The sequence below is a fragment of the Balaenoptera borealis genome, assembly GCF_965194805.1.
Source record: "Balaenoptera borealis genome assembly, chromosome: 12".
In the NCBI taxonomy this organism is placed as follows: domain Eukaryota; kingdom Metazoa; phylum Chordata; class Mammalia; order Artiodactyla; family Balaenopteridae; genus Balaenoptera; species Balaenoptera borealis.
In genome coordinates this window covers 45,470,603-45,481,948 of record NC_138869.1, presented here as the reverse complement: position 1 = coordinate 45,481,948, position 11,346 = coordinate 45,470,603, and the positions used below count along the sequence as shown (strand labels likewise).

At 47.5% G+C, this 11,346-nt stretch overlaps 1 protein-coding gene across 1 annotated transcript; it reads left to right on the top strand.

Moving 5' to 3' along the window:
- Window positions 1-6,101: 6,101 nt before the first annotated feature.
- On the top strand, window positions 6,102-9,091 carry RTP3 (receptor transporter protein 3; the record flags this gene model as incomplete). Its single annotated transcript, XM_082347521.1, has 2 exons — window positions 6,102-6,502; window positions 7,952-9,091. The coding sequence occupies 2 exons, from the start codon at window positions 6,102-6,104 to the stop codon at window positions 8,649-8,651; spliced, it is 1,101 nt and encodes a 366-aa protein (XP_082203647.1). The 3' UTR covers window positions 8,652-9,091.
- Between the last annotated feature and the right edge of the window lie 2,255 nt (window positions 9,092-11,346).

Genomic DNA, 11,346 nt, shown 5'->3' with positions numbered 1-11,346 from the left:
TGAAACACTCATAAACTTTCAAAAAACTAGCTTATGTACCCAACTGTTGGGCTGCACCACACAAACCTACAAGGCCTGTGCCTGCCCCACTTCAAAACCAAAGAAAGAACCCGGAGTCAGCAACAGAGACGTCAGGGGTGTAATGGATAGGGGAGCTTACACGTCTGAAGCGAGGTCCTGGAGCGACACCCCACCGTGTGCGGTGGACGGGGAAAAGGATCATGGTGGCAGTCTTTGCTCCTCCTTCGCTCACTGGGAAGGGAAGATTACCAGTTACAGGGGAATTGATGTCAGGTGGGCTCATTAGTTACCAGGGAAACCAGCGGAGGGGCACGCCCGTCACCGCCCCTTTGATAAGAACAATCACCAGCTGGGGCGGGGGCAGGAGTTTAGGAAGGTCAGTCGTGTGTAAGATACAGGTGAAGCAGACACTGGTAGGGCAGGGGAGGTACAGAGAGCCATCTTGAGTGGCCCGACCATACACCAAAAAAAAGGCCTATAAAGGTGCATAAGAAGACATGTCTTAAGAATATGCATAGTCCCATTATTTGTAATAAGCAAACATTGGTGTGGATAAATACATTGCAATTTTCATTCAATGGAATATACACGATTAGGAATCAATAAATTATGGCGGCATGGCACAAGATGGATAAATCTCACATACATACTATGGGGGAAAAGAAATGTTAAAAGATAAACTGAGGCACATTAAAATTTTCAAGAGTTTGAGCATATATCAACTGGAATCAGGCAGCACCAAACTGAAGGTTGGCTGGCTATGCTCCACCGACAGGGGCTGGGGGAGGCTTTTCTAGAGAAGACACAGAAGCTAAACAAGGAGACCATCTGATTGGCTATAGCTTACCTGGTTGCCTAATTTGGGAAAGCCTAGTTGGCTATTTGTGATAGGTTGTTCTTAAGTTTCGTTTTCTCAGATTCCAGTGCGTTGATTCTGGCTGAGGTTTCAGTTTGCTTACAAAGACTACCGAGGCAGAAAAACCAACTCAGTCTAACGGACTCCTTGCTTAATTACCTTAACAGAAACAGGGGGCTGTGTTTAACATTTTAATAATAATTTTTATTTTTAAAAAAATGGTCATTTAAGTTTTCACTTTTTTTTGCACCATTAACAACAGAATTATGAAAAACTAAAACTCAAAACACAAAGATGCTCCAAGAGAAGACAAAGCGGCTGAGCAGTGAGGGTCCCTGCCCACGATGGGGGTCTCCATTTTCATGGCCAGAGCAGGCTGGGAGCTCTGCAGTCAGGTACCTCGGGCCTCAGAGCACCCCTGAGTACTGCACTGGCCTGTACACCTCATCCAGATGTCAGTAGGTGCCACTGAGCTGCCTCAACTGCTGTGCTGAGGAAGGCATTCATGTGGCCAGTCACTTGGTCTCACATTCCTTCTGGATTGTTCATTACATTAGCCCTGGCCCAGGCTCTGAATTTTAACTCACAGGGATAGTGAATTTCAGTCCATAAACAGATAATCAGTAATGAGAACTTTTATAATCTAGAGAGCAAGTTGTCTTAATGAGAAGTAAAAAATTCTCAGTTGAATGATAATAAAAACAGAAGTTCAAACGGAATTTTTAAAAGTCCCAAAGATGGAAAATTCTGTTCTTAGGAATTAATTACTGATTAGGAGACTGGTTAGGGTTTTATCAGTCTGAAGGAGGAACTAAATTGGTTTACAAAGCTTTTTTTTTTTTTTTTCTTCTTGCACTCAGCACAGGACAGGGACAGAGCAAAATGAAAGAAAAACCGTGGAAGACATTTGTATTAAAGTTGACTTAAAGAGCAATTTCCTTGGGGAATAAGATCCTAGAGGCTAAGGTGGTCAGATTTGAAAAAGAGACCTGTCCTGACCCAAATGCTCTTAAAGCTGAGACTCTGAAAGAGGGCATTCTTTTGGGATGGATAGATCAGGGATGATGACACGTCCCAGCAAGACCCAACAGAAAAAGAGGCAAATTATTAGAGAGAAAATGGAAATGATCCCGCAGAGTGGGAAACTGTGGACAGTTGCCCTGGAAAAACCCGACAGCAGCAATTGCAGGACCACGCCCATTCCTCCCTCACCCCACCCCCAGGCCCCGGATTGGGATTGTTCTACAGAGCGGCAACAGAATTTGGACAGAATTCATTTAACATTCATTCAAGTAATTCTTGAGCACCCAGGCACTCTCTGGGTGGATAAAAATTCCCTGCTCTCCTATTTCAAATTGGTTGTCTCCTAGAAACTAAGGCTATGTCAGGACGTGGTTTAAAAACAAACCCCCAAAAAGATAAATATAGAATGGTGAGAGGGAAAGAGTGTGGGAGGGGAGGTGAAGGGTGCTACCATATCTAGAGATTGAGGAAGGCCTCCCTACTGGGGTGACATTTGAGGGGAGACATGGAGGAAGTAACTGAGCGAGCCCTGCTCCAGCTTATCACGTTCACGGAGGAGTGAGGAGGCGGGCCTGGCCAGGGTGTGGCATCCGGATTGATTGATTGATTGATTGATTATTTATTTATTTATTTATTTATGTATTTTAATTTGGTTGCCCCGGGTCTTAATAAGGCAGGCGGGCTCCCTAGTTGTGGCTCAGGCGTCTGGATTTTAAAAAAAGCTCTTTGGCGACTCTGTAAAGGCTGATTTTTCAGAGAGAACACTAGGGGAAGAATATGAATCAAGGGGCTATCAAAATTGTCCGGCCAACAAATAATGAGAATCTTTTCTCATTATTCCAACAAATAACGAGGAAGCGGTAGCTGGTAGGGAAAAGAAGGAATGCACTATATGCTGCAGTTGCTTCCTGCTCCTTGTACCTGTTGGAAAAGCAGGCAGGTGGCCCCAACCCTCAGGACTGTTGGGAAATGCCAGGAGGCTTTAAACCCTTCTGTATTCATTTCTTCACTTACTACCACAAGCTGGGTGGCTTAAAACAATGAAAATTTATTATCTTACAGTTCTGGAGGCTGGAAATCTGAAATCAAGTTGTCAGCATTATGACTCATGTCTGAATGAAGCTCATCTAGCACACATGTTTTCTCCGTAGGGCACATCACAGCCTTTGCGCTCTTAGGAACTCAAGACACTACTTCAGCACTACACTTGGGGCCTCTTTAAACAACAGAATCACCAACAAAAAGCACAAAAATTCGAAAAACATGGCACAAATAGACCATGAAAAGGACACCTGTTTACAGCATGAGAGCTGATTCAAGAAGGCAGAGTGCTGTCTTGTTCCCTTTCAGCTGGGAGCATGTGCATTGGGTAACTCAAATTTTTCCCACTCTGTGCATGTCCCAAGCTTTCAGAGATGGTCTCCTCAGAGCAGCTGACCCAGGGCCCAGCCCAGGGTTCAGAAAGAGTATCAGGGAGTGTCTAGGCTGAGTCCTGACCCTGTTTGAAAGAGAATGGCTCCAGGCTTGGAAGCTGAGATGAATGTCCAGAGGGACCGGCCACAGCCATTCCCCATGAGGAAGGGACAGAATCCTGCTGTGCCCTGGCCAGCTGAGAGGCAGTGAGGCAAGCTCCTATTTATACACATGAATTTCCATTTCCGGAGTGGATGGGTCCCTGTGAGAGTTGAGGGTGTTCCAAATGAGGTCCTGGAAATTGTGTTTGTCAAGCTCTCCACATAAGAGACCAGCATCTATGGGCTCTTCTCTGTACCAGGCACACCTAGAATCCTTCCACATAAAAGGCACATTTCATCCTCCAAAAGCCTGAAGCCACTTGTTCACTGCCACACAGACCAAAGACCCCTGACTTCCAGTCCAGACTCTCCCCTGTACCCTCACCCTCTTCCTAAATCTTCTCCTAACCTGCCCTGAGGTTGAGAGTACGTGGGAGGAGCACAGAAAAAGAACTTGAAAGAGAGAAATTGATTAAGCGGGCTCCCCAAATCTGGTTAATTTGTGACCCGAGCCAAGTTAATATAGAGAAACAAAACTGGAGGGTGAGGAGGGCAGACTCAGATGGCCCAGGGTGGGCCTGCTGTTGAAGGAGCTGAACTCTGGTGCAGCAGCAGAGGGCGGGAGAGAGGTGGCTGTGAGGCTGCCAAATGCTGCCATGGCCAGCCCCTCCCCCTCCCCCTCTCTTCCTTTTCCTCCCCACCCACCCCTACTGCCTCCCTCCTTCCGGCTTCTGTCCCTTCCTTTTCCCTCTACGGCCCACTGCTCAGATTGCCAGTGCCTGACCCAGCTGGTGGATATGCCACCAGGCAGCCCTAGGGACTGGTTTCCCCAAAAGCAGGCTCTGTAAACCTTGCGGGAAGGAGGGACACCTCCGTCTCCCTCTCGTGTGATTGCTACCAGGATCTCTCCAGGTTTCCCTTCCCTTCCGCTTCCTCGTGTGGTCTCCACCGTAACCGAGCATCAGAAGCACTTGGGGAGCTTTTTAGAAACGCTGATGCCCAGATCAACTCAATGAGAACTTCTGGGGCTGGGACTAGTAGTGTCCCAGTGAGACACGAATATGAATACCCCGCTATCTTCTCTTCAGCCCCACGGAGCTTTCCCAGGCCTTGGCATACCCCACCCCTACCCCAGAAACCCAGAATTCTCTGGAAAAACAGGTTAAGTGATGTTACTCATGGTAGTTAGAGAGAAGACATTCAGCCTATGTTAATTTAATTGTGACAAACACTCTCACATTCTTTAATACTTGTGTTCAAATATTTCTATCATTTAAGCGCACAGAGTTTTCAAATTAGAATATTCTCACCAAAGCAAGCGGCTAAAGGTAATCTTTACGTGACCCAGAAACACTATCTGCGTATCTTTCAAGATCTCCTTACACAATTATTCTCAAAGGTGGTTTTAATGAAACAGAACTGGATATGACATTTTCACACAATATTTCACACCAGCTACAAAGTCAGACCGATCCTTTGTTTAAATATTCTCTGGTCACCACCTTATTATCTGAATGAGCTTTACGCTGCAGAAGAGTATTTGCATTTGTTCAACTGCAGGGGAAAAGGAGGAGGCCATTCTCCCCTTCAGGAGATCTCTTTCTCCAGCAGCAGTTAGGAGGCGGGCACAGGAATTTCTTTAGTTAACACCAGGCAGGCCCAGGGAGTGAACAGTGGAACATGTACTGAGCGGGCCCTAGAACCTGAAGGTGAGCAGGAGACATGGGAGGGAGGGAAGGTGGGTGCTCTGGGTGGGGTGGATCTGCGTACAAGGCAGGACGGTAGGGAGGGCAGGAGTGTTCAGAGGATGGCCCGGAGTGTGGGGCTGGGGTTTAGGGTGAAGGCGCGGATACGGCCTTGGGGGAGCATGAGCCTGGCGGGGCTAAGGCTGGTAGAAAGGCAGGGCTGGCCTGTGAGGGGTCTGAATGCCATGCTACACCCCCACGTAGGTGGGGGTTTCCGCCTCTGGAAAGACCTGCAGCTGCAGTGTGGAAAGTGGCTCAAGCAGCCCTGGAGGTGCCGGCAGGCCAGGACAGAGGCTGTTCTGCAGGCCTGGGCTGCGGTAGGAGCTGCCAGCCTGGAGGCCTCGCTGAGGGCAGGGCTTTCCTCGTGAGAGGTAGTGTCTCCCGCTTTAGCAGCCACCCTGGCGTCAGCCCCGCTCCTCTCTCCTTCCTCCTTCCCTAGGCTCTCCTGGAGGAAGTAGGCGATGGTGAAGCACCTCGGGGTGTGGCCATGGCCTCCCACCCACGTGGGGACTTTGTAGCCTCCTCTCCGGGGCATGGAAACTACAACAGCTTTGGTCTCCAATGGGTGGAAGAGTGAGCTTGGGAGTTGCCTTGGACAGCTTAGTGTCTGTGAAACACGGTCCCACAGAGACTTGGCGCAAGCAAGGAAGTAAAGAGCCAGAGCGAGGATGCAGGGAGGCAGGAATTTGAGCAAAAGGTCCCAGGACGGCCATGTCCTTCTTTACGTCTCTCCTCCCGGGTCGTGAGCACAGCAGCCCAATGGATAAGGATTTTCAAATGTTACTTCTAGAAAGGGAAACTGCAGCCTGTCTCCACCATCTATGGGGCTTCGGAGGTAAAAAGGTGTGTTCCCAGTTCAAGGTGGGCAAACAGCAGAGCCAAGCTGAGATCCACCCCTCCTGACACGGAGGCCGGGGCCCTCTCTTGGTAATATTTTGCTGGATGAAGCCATGCCTTCCGTGTCTTTCGAAATTCCCTGTGGAGCCTAGTGCTGTTCTCGGAACTTGGAGCCAGAATCAACTGACATTTGTCCTTGGGGCAAAGACGTGGTCCACGAGCCCAGTCCAGGGACATAAAGGGAGAGTGGGTCTGAACCCTTGCTCTCTAAAGTGGGAAACCTCATGTCCTGCTCCAGATCCGTCAGAGCGCGGGAGACACTGTCGCACCCAGCTCACGGGGACAGCGGCAATGCGTCAGGACATGGAGGTGTGGAAGCAGGTGTTCCAGGAATTAATCCGGGAGGTGAAACCATGGCACACATGGAAACTGACACTAGACAAAAGCCTTCTTCCTAACATCCTGAAGCCAGGGTGGACACAATACCAGCAGTGGACCTTCGCCAGGTGAGTAGGGAATGCGAGAGCAATATTCCAGAAAATTCTTCCTTATTTCTTACGGTGTACACTCGTTACTTGTCTTCTTCTGCTCATGCTTGTAAATTGAAGATTACAGGAAGCAAGGTGCCCTTGATCCAAGACGTTTTGGCTTCATTAAAAATGTTTCCTTATTACACTGAACCCCAAAACAATTGCAGGACTGGGCTAATGCCCAGATAGAGAGAAAACAGGCTGCGAGGGGCGAGGGTGAGAAGCAGTGAGGAAAAGAGAAGGGGAGGAATGGAGGCTATTTCCCTCAACTGCAGGAGAGTTGGATGAGCAGGACGCCGGGCTCATGCTCCCTGCGTTGGGAGACCTAGGGTCCAACACAGGGTCTGTGGGGAGAGGCCCTGTGTGCTGAGGAGAGCCGTCAGGGAGGGGCGGAGGACGAGGAGAGCTGAGCAACACTCAGCAGCCTTACCCCTCTCTACTCCAAGCTGATGGAGTCTTTTTAAAATAGGACCCTCAGAAGTCATCCAAAGTCTCACCCTCTCTTTTCCAGTTGGGAAAGCAGAGCCCCAGGGATTGGGGGTGGGAGGCTGGGACTCTATCCCAGGACTGGGGCCATGCTCATTGCCTGCCCACCGACCCCTCGCCGGGAGAGGGTCCGGGCAGAGGAAGCAGAGCTCTCTTCTCCTGGTGGCGCGTGGTTTTCCCAGGCCAAGAGCATGGGAGCAGAGTCTCAGCTCATTTTTCCCAGCTCTGGAGGCTGGAAGTCCAAGATCAAGGTGCCAGCTGCTCTTCTGAGCCACAGGCTTCTCACTGTGTCCTCACATGGCAGAAGGAGCTAGGGCGCTCTGCGGGGTCGCGATTATAAGGGAACTAATCCCATTCCCAAGGGCTCCACCCTCACAACCTAATCACCTCCCAAAGGCTCCACTTTCTAACACCATCACCTTCAGCGTTAGGATCCCAACATGGGAATGTGTGGGGGGACACAAACATTCAGACTACAGCACTTATCCACACCCCCTTGTATCTATTTTTGGATTTCAGTTCAGGGTTCTTGGGGCTGTTGCACTTGTAGCCTTTGACCCACTTAAATCTACATTTGAAGAAGCCTTGATTTGGGGTCAAGAGACTGGAGTTCCAGTCCTGCCTCTTCCACTCACTGGGTCTCTGGGCATGACAAGTTCCCAGCGTGTGCCCCATCTCTAAAATGATCACACCGGACTTCGAATTTGCCCAAGATTCCTTCTAGCTCTGATGGCTTGTGATTTGCTGTTTTCACGGCAGACACACCTGTGGGTCACAGAGCATGTTGGTGGCACAATGGAGATAGGAACAAGGGGCTCGGGATTTCTTCCCCACTAATCCATGACCCTGATCAAATCATGTTTCCGTGTGTCCCTCCGGCACGGCCCACAACTGGGCCGTACTGAGCCAAGCTGAGGGTCTTGTCTTCTTTCTCCACAGGTTCCAGTGCTCCTCATGCTCTCGAAATTGGGCCTCTGCCCAAGTTCAGGTCCTTTTCCACATGCACTGGAGTGAGGGGGAATCCAGGGGCCAGGTGAAGATGAGGGTCTTTGCCCAGAGATGTCAGAAGTGCTCCCAGCCTTCGTTTGAGGTTCCCGAGTTCACAGAAGAGAACATCTCTAGGATCCTGAACAACCTGGTGCTGCGAATTCTGAAGAAATGCTATAGAGAAGGATTTACGTTGGTGGAGATTCCTGTGATCAAGGAAATCTCTCTTGAAGGGCCACATGACAGTGACAATTGTGAGGCATGTCTGCAGGGCTTTTGCGTGCAGAGTGAGTCAGGTCTGGCCATGTGGTCACCAATATCCACATTACCTCCCACAATAAGCTCACCCGTCCTCGGGATCACCACCGAAATACCTTCTCCCACGAGGAGTAGCACCGGAGGGGATGCAGTGAAGAAAAAGAAGGTATTACCCAGACAGTCGTTTCCTGAGACCACACAGGCTGAGAGCCTCCCCACTTCCTGGAGCCCCGGAGCAAACACCAACCTCCAGGCAGAGAGAAGAGACCAGAACTCCTTCAACAATTGCACTTTCTATTCCCACACAGCCCAGCATACCAGGAGCTTAGGCATGAGCTGCAGCTGTCTCATCCTAATAATCATCATTGTAATTGTGGTGAAAACCACTATCTGAGCCTGGAAAGCATGATGTTGAGTTAAAAAAATCAGACACACAGTCATCTATTGTGTAATCCCATTGACGTAAAATATTCAGAATAGGTAAATCTAGAGACGGCAAGTAGATTTGTGGCTGCCAAACAAGGGACTGGGGGGAGAGAGGAAATGGAGAGCAACTATTTAATCTGTATGGGTTTTTTTGGGGGGGTGATGAAAATATTTTAGAGGTGATGGTTGCACAACACTGTGAATGCACCAAATGCCATTTATTTGTTCATTTTAAAATGGTTAATTTAATGTAAATTTCACCTCAATTTAAAAAAAAAAGAACGCTGCAATTTCATTCATTCTCTAGAGAACTGAGACTGAGGCGTTTATGGCTCACAGAACAGTTTGGAAATCTCATGAAACCCGGGGGCCCTCTCCCCAGACGATTTTGCACAGACCTTCTGATGTCAATCTGTGGAGGCGTTTGCCGTCCAAAGCATTAGTCTGAAAAGCCGGGTTCTAGAGCAGTGGTCTCCACCGAGGAGCTACACGCAGCTGAGGGCTGAGACAGGACCATCCGCCAAGGTGGGGAGATATCCTTACAACTCCATTTAATTTTTGTTTGTGCTTAACTATTTCTTGTCACATGTTTTATCATGTATGTTAATATATTAGTAGAATGGTATAGTGATATGATAAATAAATACACACCCATTTGGAGTGGGTGTTCAGTTTCTCATTGACAGGGTTGCAAAATCAAAAACATCGTTGCAGGGGGACCCTGTTCTGAAGGACCAAGGGTGGAAGTCTGTCCATGGATTCTCACCAGGATTCTGAAACCAAGTTGCTTTCTATACAAGTTTTCTGTTCTGATTAATGAGAATAATTTTAAGACTCATTCTCACATCTTTTTTTATCTAGAAATAGGAATCCTTCTGTATATGTAGCTAAAATGAAAGCAGTAGTCATTGACAGCAAATGCTCCTTTTCACTCGCCCTTGTCTCCTTCTCCATCTGCCTGCCTCTCTCATCAACGACAGTGGTTCCAGAAAGCACAGGGTTGGTCTGGCTGACCCCTAGCCTGCAGGCTGCTCCTGCTGGGACAGTCTCTAGAACTTTTTCATTTTGCAAAACTGAAACTCTGTAGCCATTAATCAACAACTCCCCTTTTCTCCCTCCCCCTAGGCCCTGCTAACTATCATTCTTCTTCCTGTTTGTATGAACCTGCCTACTTTAGATACCTCATACATGTGGAATTATATAGTGTTCGTCTTCTGGTAACTGGCTTATTTCACTTAGCATAATGTCCTCAAGGTTCATCCATGTTGTAGCATGTGACAGGATTTCCTTCCTTTTGGGGGCTGAATAATATTCCACTGTGTGTATGTACCACATTTTGTTTATCCAGTCATCCATTGAAAGACGCTTGGGTTGCTTCCACCTTTTGGCTGTTGTGAGTAGTGCTGTTGTGAACATGGGTGTACAAATATCTCTTTGAGACTCTGCTTGCAACTCTTTTGGCTATATACTCAGAAGTGGAATTGCAAGATCATATGGTAATTCTACTTTAATTTTTTGAGGAACTGCCATAATGTTTTCTACAGCAGCTGCACCATTTTACAGTCCCACCATAAGGATTCCAATTTCCTCACATTCTAACCAGCACTTATTTTCTGTTTTTTTAAATATAATAGTCATATCAATGGGTGTAAAGTGATATCTCATAGTGCCTTCGATTTGCATTTCTAGAAAATGCAATTTTTTATGATGTAAGTTTACACTTTCAAGGCAATATCAGAAATAATATTTGTACAACTCAGCACAGAGATAACTATTGGGAACACAACAGAAATGTGTAGCTAAATTCTTCACAGACTTGCTATTCATGTTCAAACGTTTGAGCATAGTCTACGTATCTGTATTAGGCAAACTCCAGGAACTTAAAATGTAATAGTGGGACAAGACAGAACAAACACATGCCTAAGAAACAAACATCTAAGAGAAAAGAGGGTGCCCCCCAGCAGCCCATAAATAGCTGGAAGCTGAGTAACCAGTGAGGTGGGGAAGGAATGCTGGGTCATTAATATAAAAAGGGGTTCTTAGTGGAAAGAAAATCATAAAATATTAAAGTGGGGATCAGCCTTAGAAATTGTCTTCTCCAACTCTATTTTTTGCAGGTGGGGAAAATGAGGCTCACCCAAAGTGAAGTGATTTTTCCCAGGATTATACAGTACATTTGTGAAAGAGCTGGCCTTGCAATCCTGGCTCCCTTAGTTCCAATGCTGACTATCAGTCCCTTCAGGAGGTTACAAAATATGTTCAGAAAGTCACAAAAATAAACATGCTCTAAGTGAGAACCAGGGACTTCCCCGGTGGTCCAGTGGCTAAGGCTCTGCACTGCCAATGCAGGCGGCCCAGGTTTGACCCCTGGTTAGGGAACTAGATCCCACATGCCGCAACTAAGAGTTCGCATGCTGCAACTAAAGATCCCACATGCCACAACGAAGATTGAAGATCCTGCGTGCTGCAACTAAGACCCAGTGCAGTTAAATAAATAAACAAATAAATAATTTTTTAAAAAATCAGTGATGGAATTAAAAAAAAAAAAAAAAGTGAGAACCAGATCTTGTTTTGGACTACTTCATTGCTCGTACCTGGGGTTACAGGAGCTACCTGGGGTTGACCAGTCACAACTGAAATTAGACTGTAGTGTAGCAGCTGAT